At 40.9% G+C, this 17,651-nt stretch overlaps 1 protein-coding gene across 1 annotated transcript in view; it reads left to right on the forward strand.

Annotated features, from left to right (window-relative positions):
* Positions 1 to 229: 229 nt before the first annotated feature.
* The window catches only part of PCMT1 (protein-L-isoaspartate (D-aspartate) O-methyltransferase), a gene marked incomplete at its 3' end in the record, with an annotated part of 38,434 nt that continues 21,012 nt past the window's right edge, over positions 230 to 17,651 (forward strand). Inside the window, exons 1-3 of the mRNA XM_012735061.1 lie at positions 230 to 778; positions 15,213 to 15,317; positions 16,530 to 16,561. Of these exons, the coding sequence (XP_012590515.1) occupies positions 550 to 778; positions 15,213 to 15,317; positions 16,530 to 16,561 (366 nt within the window). The remainder of the gene's footprint in view (positions 779 to 15,212; positions 15,318 to 16,529; positions 16,562 to 17,651) is intronic.

The raw sequence follows: 17,651 nt of genomic DNA on the forward strand, positions 1-17,651 counted from the left end.
TGGAGTTCTCGGGTAGAGGAGGCCTGAGTTCTGCGGCTCTGGGAAGATAATTCGCGCTCCGCAACAGGGAGCCGGGTCTCTAGTCCACCTAACAGACAACTGGGTTGGGTGAAGTAGCAGACTGAGGAAGCCCACCGCCTAACAATCTGGACAGCTATAGGAGCAGACCCGCGGCTCGCAACAGCTGACCCGGCGGCCACTGCGGAGCCACCGGCTGCGGCGAAAGCAGATCGGCAGAAGCGGCGGCACAGATCCGTCCTGCCACCCCGCCGCCGCGCTCGGTGACCAGAGCTGCGGCCCCGCACACGACCGCCTACCCGCCCGCCTCAGGGCTACCCAGCGCGGAGGCGGCGCGCAGCCGAAAGCCTCAGAACAAGGCAGGCGGCGGAGGCAGCGGCGGCGCTGAATCAGCCCGGCCTCGGGCCAGTACCCGGCAGCAACCGCAGCCAGCAGCGCGGGCGACCGGGCGCGAGGCCACCCCCGCCTCCAGCCCCACCCGGCCGCACCCCAGGCTGCGCGGCGTCACAGAGCGCATGCGTGCCGCGGGGGATGCCGGGAGCGCGCAGTGGCGGCAGCGGCGGCGACGGCAGTCAAAGCGGCGGCTCCAGCGGGGACGCGGGTGGGGCGGTGACCGTGTGGGAAGTGGTCTCACTCTTGGCGAAGCTGCTCGGCACCGTCGCCGCTCTGAAGGCGGTTTTGTACCTGCTCCGAGTGTGCCTAGCGATGGCCTGGAAATCCGGCGGCGCCAGCCACTCGGAGCTGATCCACAACCTTCGCAGTAAGTGCCACCCCGGGCCGGTGCGGGGCAATTGGGACAGGCCAGGCCTGGCCCGGGTCCCCCGGGGCCGTCCGAGACGTTCCGTTTACCTCCTGGCGCGCGATGGAGGGTTTTGGCGCAGGGTGGCTCCGGAGGTCCCCAACGGCGTGCGCTCCTGCCTTCTCCCCGGGGACCTGTCACTCCTTGGCGACGTGGACGGGAAGGGGGGAGAAGGAGCTTGAGGCCGCTGCTGGTGGGGCTGGGGCTGGCGGCTCCTCGCGGCCGGGGGCCGGGGGTGCGGCACAGGTGGCTGGGCTGTCATTGGAGACCGCCGCCTGCTCTTGGGGTCCGGCGGGCGAGGGGCGTGCCCTCGGGGTGGGGAGGCTAGGCCAGACTCTAGGGACTGGGCTGGAAACCCAGAGGACCTCACCCTCGCCCCCCGCGTCTTCCCACCATCCTCCTACTTCTTAGTCGCCTGGCTGCAAGCTTTCTCTCCTACCCTGCCTCCCCCGCCCTCCGTTTTTTCCTCTGGAGGGAGATGCCACGGTCTGATACAGAAGAGGGGAGGGAGAGGAAGATGAGAGGATTGTCATTGCAGATGCTGGGAGAAATTTCTGGGGTGACTGTCCAGTGGAAAGCTTTGTGGGGCGCGGAGGAAGAAATAATCAAGGAAGGCTGTCCCCCAGAGGCTTTTATATTTCAAAGATCCTGGGATCCAGAAGATCCCAGGTTGTGTGTGTGTGTAATGTTCTAACTTTTCCTGGGGTACCGTGTGCTTTAAAAGCCTTGTATGGAAGTTTCTTTCTGCCTTTCTCCTTAGTTATTGTAGCCCGTCCTTTAATGATAATTTTATTGTGGCATGAATGCTGTGTCACTTTTTCTTTTTTTACATCGAAATACTGTGCCGGGGTCTGGGAGACCTGGACTGCTGGTACTTTCATTGTCACTAACTTTGCAAATAAACATATCCTGCCACATGATCTTTTTAATTGTTACATGTCATTTAGCTTTTCGTGTGTTTGTCAGGTCTCCTAGGTTGGTCTGTAACCTCCTTGAGGGCTGGGGCTTTTAAAATATCTTCGAATCCTTTCCAAGAACTTAACTCTTTTTTTCCCTCAGAAATGCCAATTAAATGTACATTTTATGTATGAATCTGTGCTCAGAACATCAAGATGAGTGAGAGAAATAAATAGCACTGCTAGCACTTGACTAGCGCTTCACATTGCTTATTATCTTTTTTTTATAATAAAATTGATGTTTTACAATATAATAAGAACCTGTGTCCTTAGTGTTCAGCAGTGAAGGATGGTTAGATTTCAAAATTCTGTCAAGCATCGCCAGTATTCACTTTAAGGAAAAATATTTGGTTGGAAGTGGATGTTTATATGTTGGAGCAATAGTAAGGCAGTAAATGAAGTGTAATTTAGGTTCACATGGGTTCCACATGTACTAAAGATGTAAGTATTGTCATAAAATTTCTTAAAGTGCTCTAGTACCTACTACGGTTGCAGTGTACACGAAAACATTCTATACACGATTTGTGATTAAGTAATTTTCCACTGATAGGTTCATCTCAGTAGATACTTGGCTGTGGCAGACTTGTAATCAATCAGGCTCTCTAAGACTCCTTTTTTGGGCCACATTTCTAGTAAGCCAAGACTAGATCTTGTCCCTGTGGTTTCATAATCATTTTAGAGTACTATTACATTGCCACTCCTAGCTGAACCCTCTTCACATGTTTCCTATGGACAATTTAATAAGAGATGTTTGACACCCATGACTAGTAATATACAAAAATTTGGTCTTATGTTAGGTCTGTGGTTAAGAGGAAATTAGAGTAGCTAGTTGTTTAGCTTCTTTTGTAACACTTGTACAACTTTAGTTCAACTTCTTGCTGCATTAATTCTAGCTAATAGGTTTTATTTATTGTAAAAGTAATTTTTACTTGTGAACTTTCTCCCTCTTTCCTGGTTATTCCACTGTTGTGTCCACTAGTTTAAGGACTTCTAATTTAACCTTTAGACAAGGTTAAATGTGATTATGTTGATGTTGATGTGAAAAGAGATCTGCAAATTGGAAAAGGAGGTGAATGCTGAGGGTCAAGAATTTTTATTTCTCAAGTTCTTCAATACTGGTGCTGCTGCTCCAGGGGCTACTCACCGACACAGAGAATCAGAATGACAGTGTTAAACTCAGCCTCGGTTTTACCTGAATCAGTTATGTACTTTCAAGTAAAGTTTTAGGAAGAAAGCCTAGAGCAGTTCTGCATAGCAAAGCTCTCTATAGTGTCTGTATTTGAGCTGGTCAGTGTGGTAGCTACTAGCGTCCTGTGGCACTGAACATTTCAAATGTTGTCAGTACAACTAGAGAAGTGGATTTTTATGTTAAGTTAATTAAGTAGAATAAGACAAGCCTATAATGTGAAAAATAGTTATTTTCTAATTATAGGCAGTAATATGCTTGTGAAGCAAATTAAACCAACCATGAGCCTGCTTAAACTAGGGAATGAAACAGTTGAAATATTTACATTAGGTTCATTTTCTTCTTTACTGAGTTAATTTTAAGGCATGGTAAAAGTTGAGAAAAGATGGAGGTGGAGTAGGCAAAGTTAGGAGAGAGCGTCTCCTGGAGCCTGGCTTTCTAAACCAGAGTGCTGGATGAAGGTTAATTTTAACTAACAGACTTCAAATGATGTACTGGCCACTTAAAACAATGCTAAAAATTGTTCTTTTACCTATTTTTATTTGTAAAGGTAATTAGTCCATTACCCTAATGTCAGTTATTTCCTTTACATCCTTGATTGAGTCATTTTGCATATATAGTATTTTGCATATGTGTCGTGTTTGACTTTTTCAGGCCAGACAGTGGGGATATTTAAGTGAATAAAACAGACATCTTTTCTCTCTTGTTGCTTCCTCCTAAAGGGAGCAAATGAATAAAGCACACAGTATGTCACATGGAAAGTGATAAAGTAGGGGAGGGATGGATAGAGAGTATGGGTAGTTGGTTTGCAGTTATAGGGCAGATGGCCTCTCACTAAATTATTTGAGCATAGATTTGGTGGAGAGGAAGAAACACAAGCTATGCAGGTAGAATTGGGAGGTTAGCATTCCAGGCAGAGAAAATAGCAATTGTTAGATTAGCATTTGGTGTGTGAGAGAAGGATTGGAGTCAAGGAAATGACAGCAAGATTTTAGGCCTGCACAGCTGGAATGATTTGCCATTTTTTGAATTGAAAAAAGTAGGTAAACAGGCAACTTGAAATTTGTGAGGGGTGTGCAAAGAGATGTGAGATGCAGAAGTTTATTTGAGGGAAGATATGTCTCAGACACTTAGAAAACATTTAAGTGGAGACCTTTGAAGATGTTATAGTGATGATACTATGTGATTTTGCATCCTTACTGTTTTTACTTTTGCAAATAAATTGAAATTATTTTCTTATTCTATTTAGAGTGTTACTTTGTAGACACTTACATAACTAGTAGAAAAGAAAGTATTCCGTTATTTTTATCATGTGCATTCATGGACCAACTATACCCAGCTAATAGTATCCTAAATTGACTATTTTCAGAAATTAGTAGCTAATTTAGAATGCAGAAAATACCTCATTTTAATTTATTTAAACTAAGTCTTGACATATTCATAAGTAAATTTACAATGCATTGAACAAAATAATTTATGTGACATTTTGAGGAAATTTTAATAAACAGTGTGTCTACCTATATTTTAAAGTTGAAAAAAATTATAAATTCAGTTCCTCAGTCACTTTAAACACATTTCAAGAGTTTAAGAGCCACATGAGGCTCATAGCTGGTATGTTGGACAATGCAGATGGAACTTAAGAGTTTCTATTGACCAGCACTAGGTCTAGATGCTGTATTCTATTTGATATTAGTTCCATTGTGCTGTTTCATGACTTGTTATTAGTATTGCATTCAGCTCTGGACATGTTTTAAAAGTAGCAATGAAAAACAGATATCAGACAAGGATGATGAGGCTGACAAGAAGGGTCAGCATTTTATATGATGATTTTAATGAGATTGAGATGGCTTGGTTTAGCAGCATGGAAGCATAAGAGAACAATGGTGTTTAAATAGTTGAAGAAATATCATGTAGGAGTTAAACCAGGCTAAGTGGAGGGGTTGAGGGGAGGCAGATTTTAAAAGTATTCACAAAGCTATCCTAACAAAGAGTGGGCTTTGAAAAATAGTGTTTTCGGCCCTTCCTGGTGCCACAGTGGGTTAGGACACAGCACTGAAAGCTGGCCGCAGCCACTTCAGTGCCAGTTCGATCCCCAGCCCTGGAGGTGATCCACATGGCTCAGCAGACTTCTCCTGCCTCACTCACTGCTCTCCTCAGCATTGTACTTCATCAATCTCCCTGTTCTGCTCCCCACTCTGTCTCCGGTGAATCCTCTCACCACCCCTGCACCTCTGGCTTGTACCCCAGTTCTGTATGCATAAATAAATAAATCTTTAAAAAAAGAAAAACAAAAAATAGTGTTTTGTGTCACTAGATATGGTAAAGCATAGACTGATTGACCCTTTTACTGTAAGGGATATTGTAAAAGAGATTTGTCACCAGCTTGGAAACTTGCTAGTTCTCCAAGACCCTTCCAAACTCCAGATTTTGTGACTTTAATTGTATCTTAGATGGCTAGAAATAATGTCCATGGGGTTATGTGTATTTTGCCATAGAAGTTAACATTTGGTTATATATACTTTTTAAGAGTTTTGGGTAATGTGAGAAGTTCGGGAACATCCTGCTTTTATAATTAACAAAGACAAATAGTTAACTTTATCTATTAAAATTGGTAATAGTCTCTAGGAAGAGGCATTTTGAAATTGTCTTTGGTACTTAAATGATATACTGTATTATAAATTGCTTTCATATAAATTCTTATTTGATTGTTGTATGAATTTAAAACTAACCCATTTCAAGTTCTACTTACCACTTACTATGCCTAATCATTCTAGTTGGAAAGTTAAAGGTGACCTTTTGTTTATTTCTTATTGTTTTCCTTGGTGTATTGATGGTTGAGAAGAAATGTAGAGTAGATGATTAACAACTGCTCAAGTCATAAGCTAGTAAAATAATATTTCTTTTGTTGAGATGTAACTTTGTAACACATCTAGAAAAAGCTTTAAAAAGTTCCTGCAGCTATTTTCTTACCTGTGTTTTCATTATTCTTACTAAAACAAATCCTCTTATTTTTATTTCTTCGACAGTTGTTTTCATTCCTTTATTTTCCCTTATTGAAATCTTTTTTTTTTTTTTAAGGAAGAGACTCCCCTCTCTTCCCATTTTTAAAAAAATATTTATGCGGCCCTCCCTGGTGGCGCAGCGGGTTAAAGCACAGCACTGAGAATCTAAAGCCACTTCCGCATGAGTTCGACTCCCGCCTGCCCCGGAGGTGACCACATGGCGTGGCAGACCTCTCCTGACCCGCCCGCTGCTCCCCTCAGCAGTGTACTTCGTCGATCTGCCTATTCTGCTCCCCACTCTGTCTCTGGTGAATCCTCTCACCCTCCGCATCTCTGGCCTGTACCCCAGTTCTGTATGAATAAATAAATAAATCTTTAAAAAATATATTTATGCATACAGAACTGGGGTACAAGCCAGAAGTGCAGGGGTGGTAAGAGGATTCACCAGAGACAGAGTGGGGAGCAGAACAGGTGGACTGATGAAGTACACTGCTGAGGGGAGCAGCAGGTGAGACAGGAGAAGTCTGTTGAGCCATGTGGATCTCCTCTGGGGCCGGGGATTGAACTCCCAATGAAGTGGCTGCGACTAGCTTGCAGTGATGTGTCCTAACTCATGCGCCACCAGGGAGGCCCCTCATCAAAAATCTTAGAAGAAAAAAATCTTGGAATAAATCATTGATACTTTCAGGTTGTTACTCAGTTAACTCAGTAGTTCCGACAAATACCTTTTGTAGTTATCTGTGTATTTCAGTGATATTTTAGCCTAGGTTCTCACATACATGGTATCTGGTTGGTCATCACACTTTCTGTTTCTGTCCACTCAGAACCATTCTACACGTTATACTAATTTTCTAGGGTCCTCAGTTAATGTGATTTTTTTATGCCCCAGCTTTCATTCGCTTACTGTATAAAATGTAGTGCATCTTGTTTAGCTTTCATGCCTCCCGCCCTCCTGAGATTGATCTCATTTTCCTCTTTTTTGCAGTGTGCTTTTATGTTCTGATGTTGTAGATACCTGTTCTACTGCTATAATTATGAAAAAGTAACAATGACCACCAAAATCAGTTTCTGGGTCCTGTAGAACCCCTTTATAAACAATTCATGCCTAGTATGGTGGTTCTGATGGGGAAGGAAAATTCTGTGGTGTTGGAACTTGGACCCTTCTCTCTTACTGCTCTGCCCTCTACCACTCCTGTATTCTAGTAATGCAGACAGCAATGAGGAAAGAGAAAACTCCCACTCTTTTCAAGGGCATGATCCAGAAGTTTGCATACATAATTTCTGTATATGTACCACTGACAGGAACTTAATTGTAAGTTCTACACTAACTACAAAAAGGCTAAAAAATGCCCCCAATTAAAATTATAACACTGTGAAGAAGAGGCCTTGCCACATCTTATATCTTGCTAATTAGAGGTGTGTGCCTGCCTATGTATACATAGATCTCACTGTGATCATAGGTTAGGATAATTTAAAAGGTTAACTTTTGGGCCCTCCCTGGTGGTGCAGTGGCTTAAAGCACAGCACTGAGAAGCTAGAGCCACTTCAGCATGAATTCAATCCCCAGCCCCAGAGGTGACCCACATGGCGCAGCAGACCTCTCCTGACCTGCCCGCTGCTCCCTCAGCAGTGTACTTCGTCAGTTGGCCTGTTCTGCTCCCTGCTCTGTATCTGATGAAGCCTCTCACCACCCCTGTACCTCTAGCCTATATCCCAGTTCTGTATACATAAATAAATATTTTTTAGAAAAGATTAACTTTTAGTCAAGTAATATATATGAAAATAGTACAGAGGGCTTGTAATAAAAAATAGTAATCACTTCCTCTCTCTCTCCCACTCCAGGCGTGTTAAGTGGAGTGAATTACTTTTCAATTCTTCTGCTTTTTTAAAAAAGATTTATTTTTTATTTATGCATATAAGAACTGGGTTGTAGGCCGTAGGTGTTGGGGAGGGCCATGAGAGGATTCACCAGAGACCGAGTGGGGTTCAGAACACGCAGATGTACTGAGCGAGTGAGACAGGAGAGGGCTGCTGCACCATGTGGGTCAGCTCCCTGGCCAGGATCTAACTCAGGGTGCAGTGGCTGGGAATAGCTTGAAAATTAACGTCACTGTGCCACCAGGGAGGTCCACCTTTTTGATTTTTGGTGATTATCTTCATGTCTCAAAATCACATGCGTAAACTTTTTTCCTTAGCAAATGATGATTATTATTATCTTACATTTTTTTTTATTATCTTACATTTTAAGGGGACAGGTTTATTAGGAAAAGGAGAAAAAGAGGCACCTGCATAGACACAGGTGGGCTACTGCTATTGCTGTTGTTGCTGCTGCTCTTTTTCAAAGGGAAAAGTTTGTTAAAAGAGATGCTCACGGCCCTCCCTGGTGGCGCAGCCGGTTAAAGCACTGCACTGAGAAGCTAAAGCCACTTCCGCATGAGTTCAAATCCCGCCTGCCCCGGAGGAGACCACATGGCGAGGCAGACCTCTCCTGACCCGCCCGCTGCTCCCCTCAGCAGTGAACTTCGTCGATCTGCCTGTTCTGCTCCCCACTCTGTCTCTGGTGAAGCCTCTCACCGCCCCTGAGCCTCTGGCCTGTACCCCAGTTCTGTATGTACAAATAAATAAATCAAAAAAAAAAAAAAGAGATGCTCACATAGAGGGGAGTGGGCAGTCCTGGGATAAGAGCTGCCTCATTTGATCAATTTTAACCATCATCTGCTGAGTTTTCTCATAATTTTTTGTTCCTCTTTTGGGGTTGCCTTTGTAACTTTGAGTAATATACTTTAACCTCAATTTCTTGTTCTGTATTTTATAAACTAATGTAACCTCTTACCACCTCCACTTTGTAAAAAAAGAATTTTAGTGAGTTCTCTATTGCTTCCCAGTTTACTACAAATTACATTGTTGCGGTCAATAACATTTACATTTTGTTCTGAGCTGTAACTCTTCAGTGATTTGTTCATTTTTTTAAAAAATGTTTTTTTCCTGTGGCTATTTATTTTTATTGTAAAAACTAGGGTGTAGGCAAGAGGAACAGGTATTGAATAGAATCACCAAGACAAAGTAGGGAGCAGAACAGGTAGACCTACTGAAATACACTGCTGGGGGGAGCAGCAGGTGGGACAGGAGTGGTCTGCTGTGCCATGTGGGTCAGCTGGCAAGGGATCAAACTCATGCCATAGTGGTGATCACATAGAGACTTAAGCCCTAGGCCCCAGGGAGACCCCCAACTTTGTTCATTTTTAGAGCTTGAAAATCAGTATCATGATTAATTGAAGGACTGTTAACACTCTGCACAGCTATAGAAAGTGCTGAGTTTGTTTATTCCCTGTTGTTTCCAGTGGTGCAGACCCTTATACTATTGATGAGAAAGTCAAATATTTTTCCTTTTTTTATACTTCATCAGTTGCTTGAAATCATACCACATTTCAGTTTACTTAATATCTAAATCATGGTTCTTGTATAGTATTTTGACTCCTCTCCCCACCCCCAGTTAATCTCCTAATGTGCCCCTCCCTGCCCTCAAGTTGAAAATAAAGATAGCTTTAAAAAAAAAAAAAAACTTTTCTTACTGAGGCATAGTGATATATAACATTATATTGATTTCAGATTTACAATCTAATGGCTTGATGTTTGTGTAAATTGTGAAATGATCACCTAGTAAATAATCTAGTTTTCCCACCCCATCATCATACAAAGTTTATTTTTAGGATTTACTCTCTTGGCAACTTTCAAGTATGTGCTACAGTACTGTTGACTGTGCCGTGCTGTGTATTACCTGCCCGTAGCCTAGCACTTTGTAACTGGCAGTTTGTACCTGTTGACCCCCTTCCTTTGCCCACATCCCAAGCTCACTACTCTCTGGCAACTACCATTCGGTTTTTAAGTTTTATTTTGTTTGTTCATTTTTAAAAAGACTCTTGGTATAATAAAATCACCTAAAATTTTCTTTTTCTGTCTAATTTATTTCATTACATCATGGTTCTAATTTTATTTTTTCAGGAACTGCCATACTGTTTTCCATATCGCATGAAGATCCCTTTTTCTCCAGACCCTACCCAACACTTGCTATTTCTTGTCTTTTTGTTTGTTTGTTTTGAAAAGAAGTGGGGTTTATTGGTGAACATGACAAAAGAGGGGGTAGCTCTGAGGCATTCGTGAGGGCAGGGCCTGCCTTTTGTCCAGAGGACCACTGTCACAGTTAAGGATGTATCTGACCATCTGTGTTGAACCACTTTTCAGGCACCATATCTTCAAATTCATCCACATTAAATTTAGGAAAGCCCCATTTCTTGGAGCTGAGAATATCCTGGTGGGCACTAGCCTGTATAGTGCCTCAAACACACGCTCCTTGTTCTACAACTTGCGGGGAATGGGCACGATGACTTGACCTTTGTGTACTATGCCCTGGGACTTTCCAAAGGTACCCAGTATACCTGTTTGGAGTGTAACATTGGACATATCATGAGATTAGACATGGTTGTCATCACAAAGGGCTGTCTCCAAGGTCCCTAAGGGCAACTCACAAAAACAAGTGGCTTACACTCCCAAGGAGGCTGCTGTTTGCAGCCATTATAAACTGGACCATGTCTTTTTGATCACAGCTGTCCTAACAGATGTGAGATTATATCTCATTGTGGCTTTAATTTGCATTTCCCTGATGATTAGTGAAGTTGAGCACTTTGTACCTGTTGGTCATCTGTATGTCTTTAGAAAAATGTCTTTTCAAATCTCTGCATATTTTTAATTGGATTTCCCCATTAAGTTTGATGGACTTTTTATGTATTTTGGGTTTTAACCTTTTATTAGAGATATGATCTACAAATAGTCACATTCAGTAGGTTGTATTTTCATTTTTTGATTATTTATTTTGCTCTGTAGATTTTACTTTGACATGTCACATTAGTTTTGCTTTTGCTGCCTTTGTTTTGGAAGTCAGGTCCAAAAGTTTACCAAGATTTATATCAAGTAACTTACACTCACATTTTCTCTCTCTTTTTAAAAGATTTATTTTATTTATACATACGGATCTGGGGTACAGGCCAGAGGTGCAGGGATAAGAGGATTCACCAGAGACAAAGTGGGGAGCAAGAACAGGCAGATTGACAAAGTACACTGCTGAGGGGAGCAGCAGGCAGGTCAGGAGAGGTCTGCCGCGCCCTGTGGTCACCTCAGGGATGGGGGATTGAACTTGCACCAAAGCGGCTGCAGCTAGTTTACAGTGCTGCGTCCTAACCCATTGTGCCACCAGGGAGGGCCCACCTATATTTTCTTTAAAGAGTTTATGGTTTTATGTCTTACATTAAAGTCTTTAATCCATTTTGATCTAATTTTTTGTGTGGTATAAAATAATCTAGCTTCTTTGTTTTGCATGTGGTTTTTGAATTTTCCCAACACCTAGTATTGAGGAGAACATACTTCCTTCACATTGCATAGCCTTACTTCCTTTTCTGTGATTTAATTAATTTTTTAAAATGTGGAATGATTGCTGAATTTCCATGTCACCTTTGTGTGCAGATGCTAATGTTCTTTGTATCATTCCAGTTTTAGTGAAAGTGCTGCCAAAGTGAGCACAACAGATACTTTCTTGAGTGACTTAATGTTTGAAAGTTTTAATTTTTTGATCTATAGCTTGGATTCCTACCAACTTCTTATCTGGATCAACTGCATATTTGGGCTGACATTGGACATTATTATACTTTCCTATTCTGAACATTTTGTTAGAGTCATGCAATATGTGGTATTTAATAATGCCTTTTTTTACCCAACATGATTTCAAAATTCATTTCTATTTATAAATTGATGGATATTTTGTCTGTTATAAATAATGCTCTGCATATTCATGTACAAGTTTTTGTGTGGACATATGTTTTCCTGTCTCTTCTGCCAGTGAAATGAATTGCTGAGTCCTGTGGGAACTCTTATGTGTCATAATTTGAGGAGCTGTCAGGCAGTTTTCCAGAGTAGCTGCATCATATTACACTCTCACTTTTAGTGTATAAGGGTTCTGTTTTCTTCACATCTTTAACTAACAATACTTCTTGTTATTTGACTTTTTGATTACATCCATCCTCGTGGGTATGATACAGTATCTATTTGTGGTTTTAACTTGTTTCCCTGATGAGTAATGATACCAGTATCTTCATGAGATTGTTGGTAATTTGTAGATCTTCTTGGGAGAATATATCTTTGAAACACAGTTTTTTTAAATTTGGATGAAATCCAATGTATTGATTTTGCTGTTATACTTTGGGTGTCCTGGGAATCCATTGCTAAAGATCATGAAGATTTACCTCTCCTTATTTTCTTCTATGTGTTTTATGGCTTTGGCTCTTACATTTAGTTAGGACTTTCATCCATTTTTGAGTTTTTATAGATGGTATGAGGTAAGGGTTCAGTGACCTTCATACTTTTGCTGTGGCAGGAACATTTGTTAATAAAAGGTAGTTTGTTATCATTGAATGGTCTTGGTACCTTTGTCAACCTACTCATGTTTTTGGAAGATTTATTTATGTACACAAGAACTGGGGTACAGGCCAGAGCTGCCAGGGTAGGGGTGAGAGGATTCACCAGAGACAAAGTGAGGAGCAGTACAGGCAGACTGTTGAGGCACACTGCTGAGGGGAGCAGCGGCGGGTCAGGAGAGATCTGCCACACCATGTGGGTCAGCTCCCTGGCTGGGGATCAAACTCATGCTGCAGTGGCTGCAATAGCTTCATAGTGCTGTGCTTTAACCCATTGTGCCACCAGAGAGAGCCCTCAACCTACTTATTTTTTAGTTCCTTCCTTGAGGCCAGAGCTGTGAACTTCTAAGTCTCAGACCTGTGTTTAGTATTTTGTTTTATAATTATTATTAATTAAGATTTTATTTTTATTTTATTTACGCATACAATAACTGCGGTGTAGGCCAGAGGTACGGGGTCGGGGTGAGAGGATTCATCAAAGACAGTGGGGAGCAGAACAAGTTAATCTCCTGAAATACACCCCTAAAGGGAACAGTGGGCAAGACAGGAGAGGTCTGCTGTGCCATGTGAGTGGGTCAGCAACCTGGCTGGTGATCGAACTCAGTCCACAGTGGCTGGGAATAGCTTGTTAGGGCTGAGACCTAACCCCTAGGCCACCAGGGAGGCCTGTGGTATTTTACTTAGTGTTGTACTACTGCTTTCTGGGAGTGATTTTATCTGTACTTCATCTTTATCCCCTGCTTTCTTCTACCTTTTTCCTGGCACATTGAAAAGCTTTCCCCACCCTTGCTTTCTCTAATATGATTTTGCAGCAGTAGGAGCTTTGTTGAAATTTGTTAATTTCCTTCTTAAATGTAATTTGAAATATGGATATTCTTTGTCCTGGCATTGCAAAGACATGTGGTTCAAAGGCGTGTTGGTTTTGTTTATGTCCCTTCTTATTTTATATTTTGAGGGACTGCATGGAGAAATTCAGATTCTGGTGCCTGCCACTACCTTACAGAACCTGTAAGCACCAGAGTTGATACATTTAATTTGTATAAATATTTTAAACTTTTCATGATACCTTTACAGAAGTCTCATTTAAAAAATAGCTAATTGGCCCTCCCTGGTGGCGCAGCGGGTTAAAGCACAGCACTGAGAATCTAAAGCTGCTTCCGCATGAGTTCGACTCCCGTCTGCCCCGGAGGTGACCACATGGCGTGGCAGATCTCTCCTGACCCGCCCGCTGCTCCCCTCAGCAGTGTACTTCGTTGATCTGCCTGTTCTGCTCCCCACTCTGTCTCTGGTGAAGCCTCTCATCGCCCCTGAGCCTCTGGCCTGTACCCCAGTTCTGTATGCACGAATAAATAAATCTTTAAAAAAAAATAGCTAATTATCATATAGCCAAATTAGTAGCAGTGCATATTTTAGTTTAAAATTTTTATTTCTAGATTTGTCAAATTCATATACTAATCATAGAGACTTTTGGTCTGTGAGGACATAAACTATCTTGTTCATTTTTAAAATCCTATGCATGGGGCACTATTTTTGTTATGCATCTAACAGGCATTAGATGCACTAACTTAAGAGAATCTTTTTTAATAATAACTTTATGCACAGTAGCATTATGGTTATTACAATTTAAGATTATATATTTATTTATTTAAATATTTATTTATTTGTTTGTTTATGCATACAAGAACTGGGGTGTAGGCCAGAGGTGCAGGAGGTGAGAGGATTCACTAGTGACAGAGTGGAGAGCAGAATATGTAGACCTATTGAAATACACTGCTGAGGGGAGCAGTGGGCAGGACAGGAGAGGTCTGCTGCTCCATGTAGGTTACCTCTCTGGCCAACTGGTGATGAGACTTCTGCTTTAGTGGCTGGTGATAGCTTCATAGTGCTGTCTAACCCCTGAACCACCAGGGAGACCACTAATGTTTTATAGTTAATGTCAAGGAATTGATAGTTGAAGGAGCCAAATAATATTATTGACTGCATTCCTTCTTAAAAAAAATAATTTATCTTGGGTTTTCTAATGGTATTTCTGCTTGATTCTATGCTACCTCTGTAACTGCTTATTACTGTCTTTGAAGGGTTCACTATGTTTGCATGTTTACCAAGACTGAACATGCAAACCTGACTCAAAGCAAGCAACAAAAACAGAAATCAGTGGGACACATCAAACTAAAATCTGCACAGCAAAAGAACTATCAATAAAGTGAAAATTACAGCCTGCTGAATGAAAGGAAATATTTGTAAATCATATTTCTAACAAGAGGTTAAAACTCAAAATAAAGAACTCTCAGATGTTTTCCTCCTGTTCTTCTCTGGCTACTTTAGTTTACTTCCTTTGCTCCAGGTGCCATCCCTATAACTAGAAATCTGTATCTGTCACTTACGTCTTGTTTCTGAGTCCCAGATCTGTATGTCCAACTGACAGGAATAGCTCCATTTGTATTGTCCAGAGCCCCGAAGTGAATAATTTGTCTTTTTTCTCCTTGACTCTTGTCCTTTTCCAGGATTTCTCAAATCAGTTTGTGATATTGGCATCTCAACAATCATCCCCCTCTCCCACCTCCAAATCCAGGCAGGTATTATTGCCCAGTAAATATTACTCAAATTCTTTTTTATCTTTGTTTTCTTGCTGCATTATTAAAGATAAGGTTGTGATTACCTGGGTCATTGCAGTTACTTCTAGTCTGTTCTCTTTCAACCCTGTCTTTACATACAGCCAGAATAATTATTCCAAACATGTTTAGTCATCTCATTTCCAGCTTAATATATTTGCTTTGTTCGTTTCAGAAAATGGGATCATCAAGACAGATAAAGTATTTGAAGTAATGCTGGCCACAGACCGCTCCCACTATGCAAAGTGCAACCCTTACATGGATTCTCCACAATCAATAGGTAAGCTTTAGGTTTCTGAAAACGTCACATTTTCATTTATTTACTCTGTAATTTTTTTTTTTTTACTCTGTAATTTTTGTAAGCAAAACTAGGCTAGGAAATAAATATCATCTTGCTATCTGAATTTTATGCTCTTCCAAATCGCATGGTAGAAAACAAATCCATTTTAATAAAATGCTATATATGAAGTACCATCTCTGTGTTCTCAAGCAGTAGCAATATATATATATATAATATAAAGAATTTTAAAATTTTTCATAAAGTGTGCTTTTAGTGAAAACTTAAAATTTAAACTGAATGCTGACTTTTCTTAAGGGCCCTTAATGTTGACTAGGTTGTTTTCATATCAGAACTAATTTTTAAAATCAGTAGTAAAAGGAATAAATATAATTATTACCGACTCCTCTGCTTCACTTGCCCTGAATTCTTTGGCTTATGCTGGTTTTTAGAAAGTTCCATATTTAACTCCTTCTCCTGAAGCAGGTTTTGCTGAACTGCTGAGCCTTGGCAGTGGGCGCCTTTGAGGCTTAGAAGCGCCTCAGGATTCTGTGGGCCAGCTGCCATGCTTTCTCCTTTTGAAGCACTTAACAGCCAGCAGAGAAGATCCTGAGGAGCTTCTGAACCCCGAAGGCACCTGCTACCACCGCTCAGTGAAAATTGCTTCAGATGCAGAAGCAGGTAAGTTTTGAGCAACACTGAAAGAAAGTAAAAGCTTTAAACTCAGAAAAGTGTCTAAATTATCATTAGATATAGTATGAAGAGCAAAATGAAGTAGTATATTAGTCTTTTTAGCCACTTTGTTTGCCAGCTGCTCTAGTTGCCCAATGAAAAGCAGCTTAATTTCACAGTATTAAATATGTATTATCGATTGAGACATTTTCTTTTTATAAATCTGAAAAGAAGACAAGTCATAAATTTTATCAATTCAACTTATTGAAATTCTTCCTTTCTCAGCTAACCCTACAGAAGACTTTTTTAAAGTAATTGGGACTGTTGTACCAGATGAACATTTAGCCTTTGGCAGGGCTCTGTTTTCTTGTTTTTAATTGCTGCATGATAACATGCTAAAGGACAAAGTATATGTTGTATTTGTGAGATTGTAAAAAAAAAAATTACAAAAAATTATTTGTGAATGCTAGAAAAGGGAATTTCATAGAATATTGACTATGTTTTTGAAACTGAATGTATCAGTTGTTCTCTTCTTTTTTGTAGGTTTCCAAGCAACAATCAGTGCTCCACACATGGTAAGTCGACTTTGGTCATTTGGGTACAATGCACTTCATTTTTTCCTCATAGGATGTCCTCAAGTAAAGAAGATTTATTGAACTTAAGATTTAAAGAATTCATAGATTTGCCATCTATGAATTATAAATTATATAAAACGATTATTACCACTTTCTTGGTATTGTGAAATTAGGATACAAGCTTGTACCCACATATTTTCAATTATCTTGATATATACTTAGGAATGGAGGTGCTGGGTCAGAGGGTAATTTTACATTTAGCATTTTGAGGAATCTGTCAAAACTCTTTTCCAAGTTGGATGTGGCATTTTATCACCCTCCCAGCAATGCATAAAGGTTCCAGTCTCCCCATTTCCTTATCTCCACTTGGTTTTGTTGTTGTATATATTATTTATCCATCCTACTAACTGCGTAGTATCTCACTGTGATTTTGATAATGTATTTCCCTAGTGATTAGTGATATTGAGCATCTTTTCATGTGTTAATTGGTCATTTGTATAATTCCTTTGGAGAACTGTCTATTCAGATCCCATTCATTTCCCATTTCTAAGTTACTTCTCTTTTCATTGTTGAAAAGCATGATTTTTTTGCTGCATTATGAAGCTGTGGGCAGCCAGTGCAACAGGAGCTGGATCGCCTGGCAGGGAGCTGACCCACATCGTGTGGCAGACCTCTCCTGACCCACCTGCTTGCTGCTTCCCTCAGAAGTGTACTTCCTTGATTTGCCTGTTCTGCTCTGGTGACTCCCATCATCTCCCACACCTCTAGCCTATACCAATTTTTGTATGCATAAATAAATAAATCTTAAAAAGAATTATTGTGTTAGAATGCATACAATTTATTATCCTGGTTTTTTTTAAAAGATTTATTTATTTATGCATATAAGAGCTGGGGTGCAGGCCAGATATATTGGGGGAGGGTGATAGGAGTCACCAGAGACAGAGTGGAGAGCAGAACAGGCAGATGTACTGAAATACACTGCTGAGGGGAGTAGCAGGTGTCTCATCTCTCCTGAGACCCTTGCTCATGTACCCTGGCCAGGGATAGAATTTTGCTACAGTGGCTGCAGATAGCTTCATAGTGCTGAGTT

The sequence above is a fragment of the Condylura cristata genome, unplaced genomic scaffold (assembly GCF_000260355.1).
Source record: "Condylura cristata isolate star-nosed mole 26May11 unplaced genomic scaffold, ConCri1.0 scaffold00001, whole genome shotgun sequence".
In the NCBI taxonomy this organism is placed as follows: Eukaryota; Metazoa; Chordata; class Mammalia; order Eulipotyphla; family Talpidae; genus Condylura; species Condylura cristata.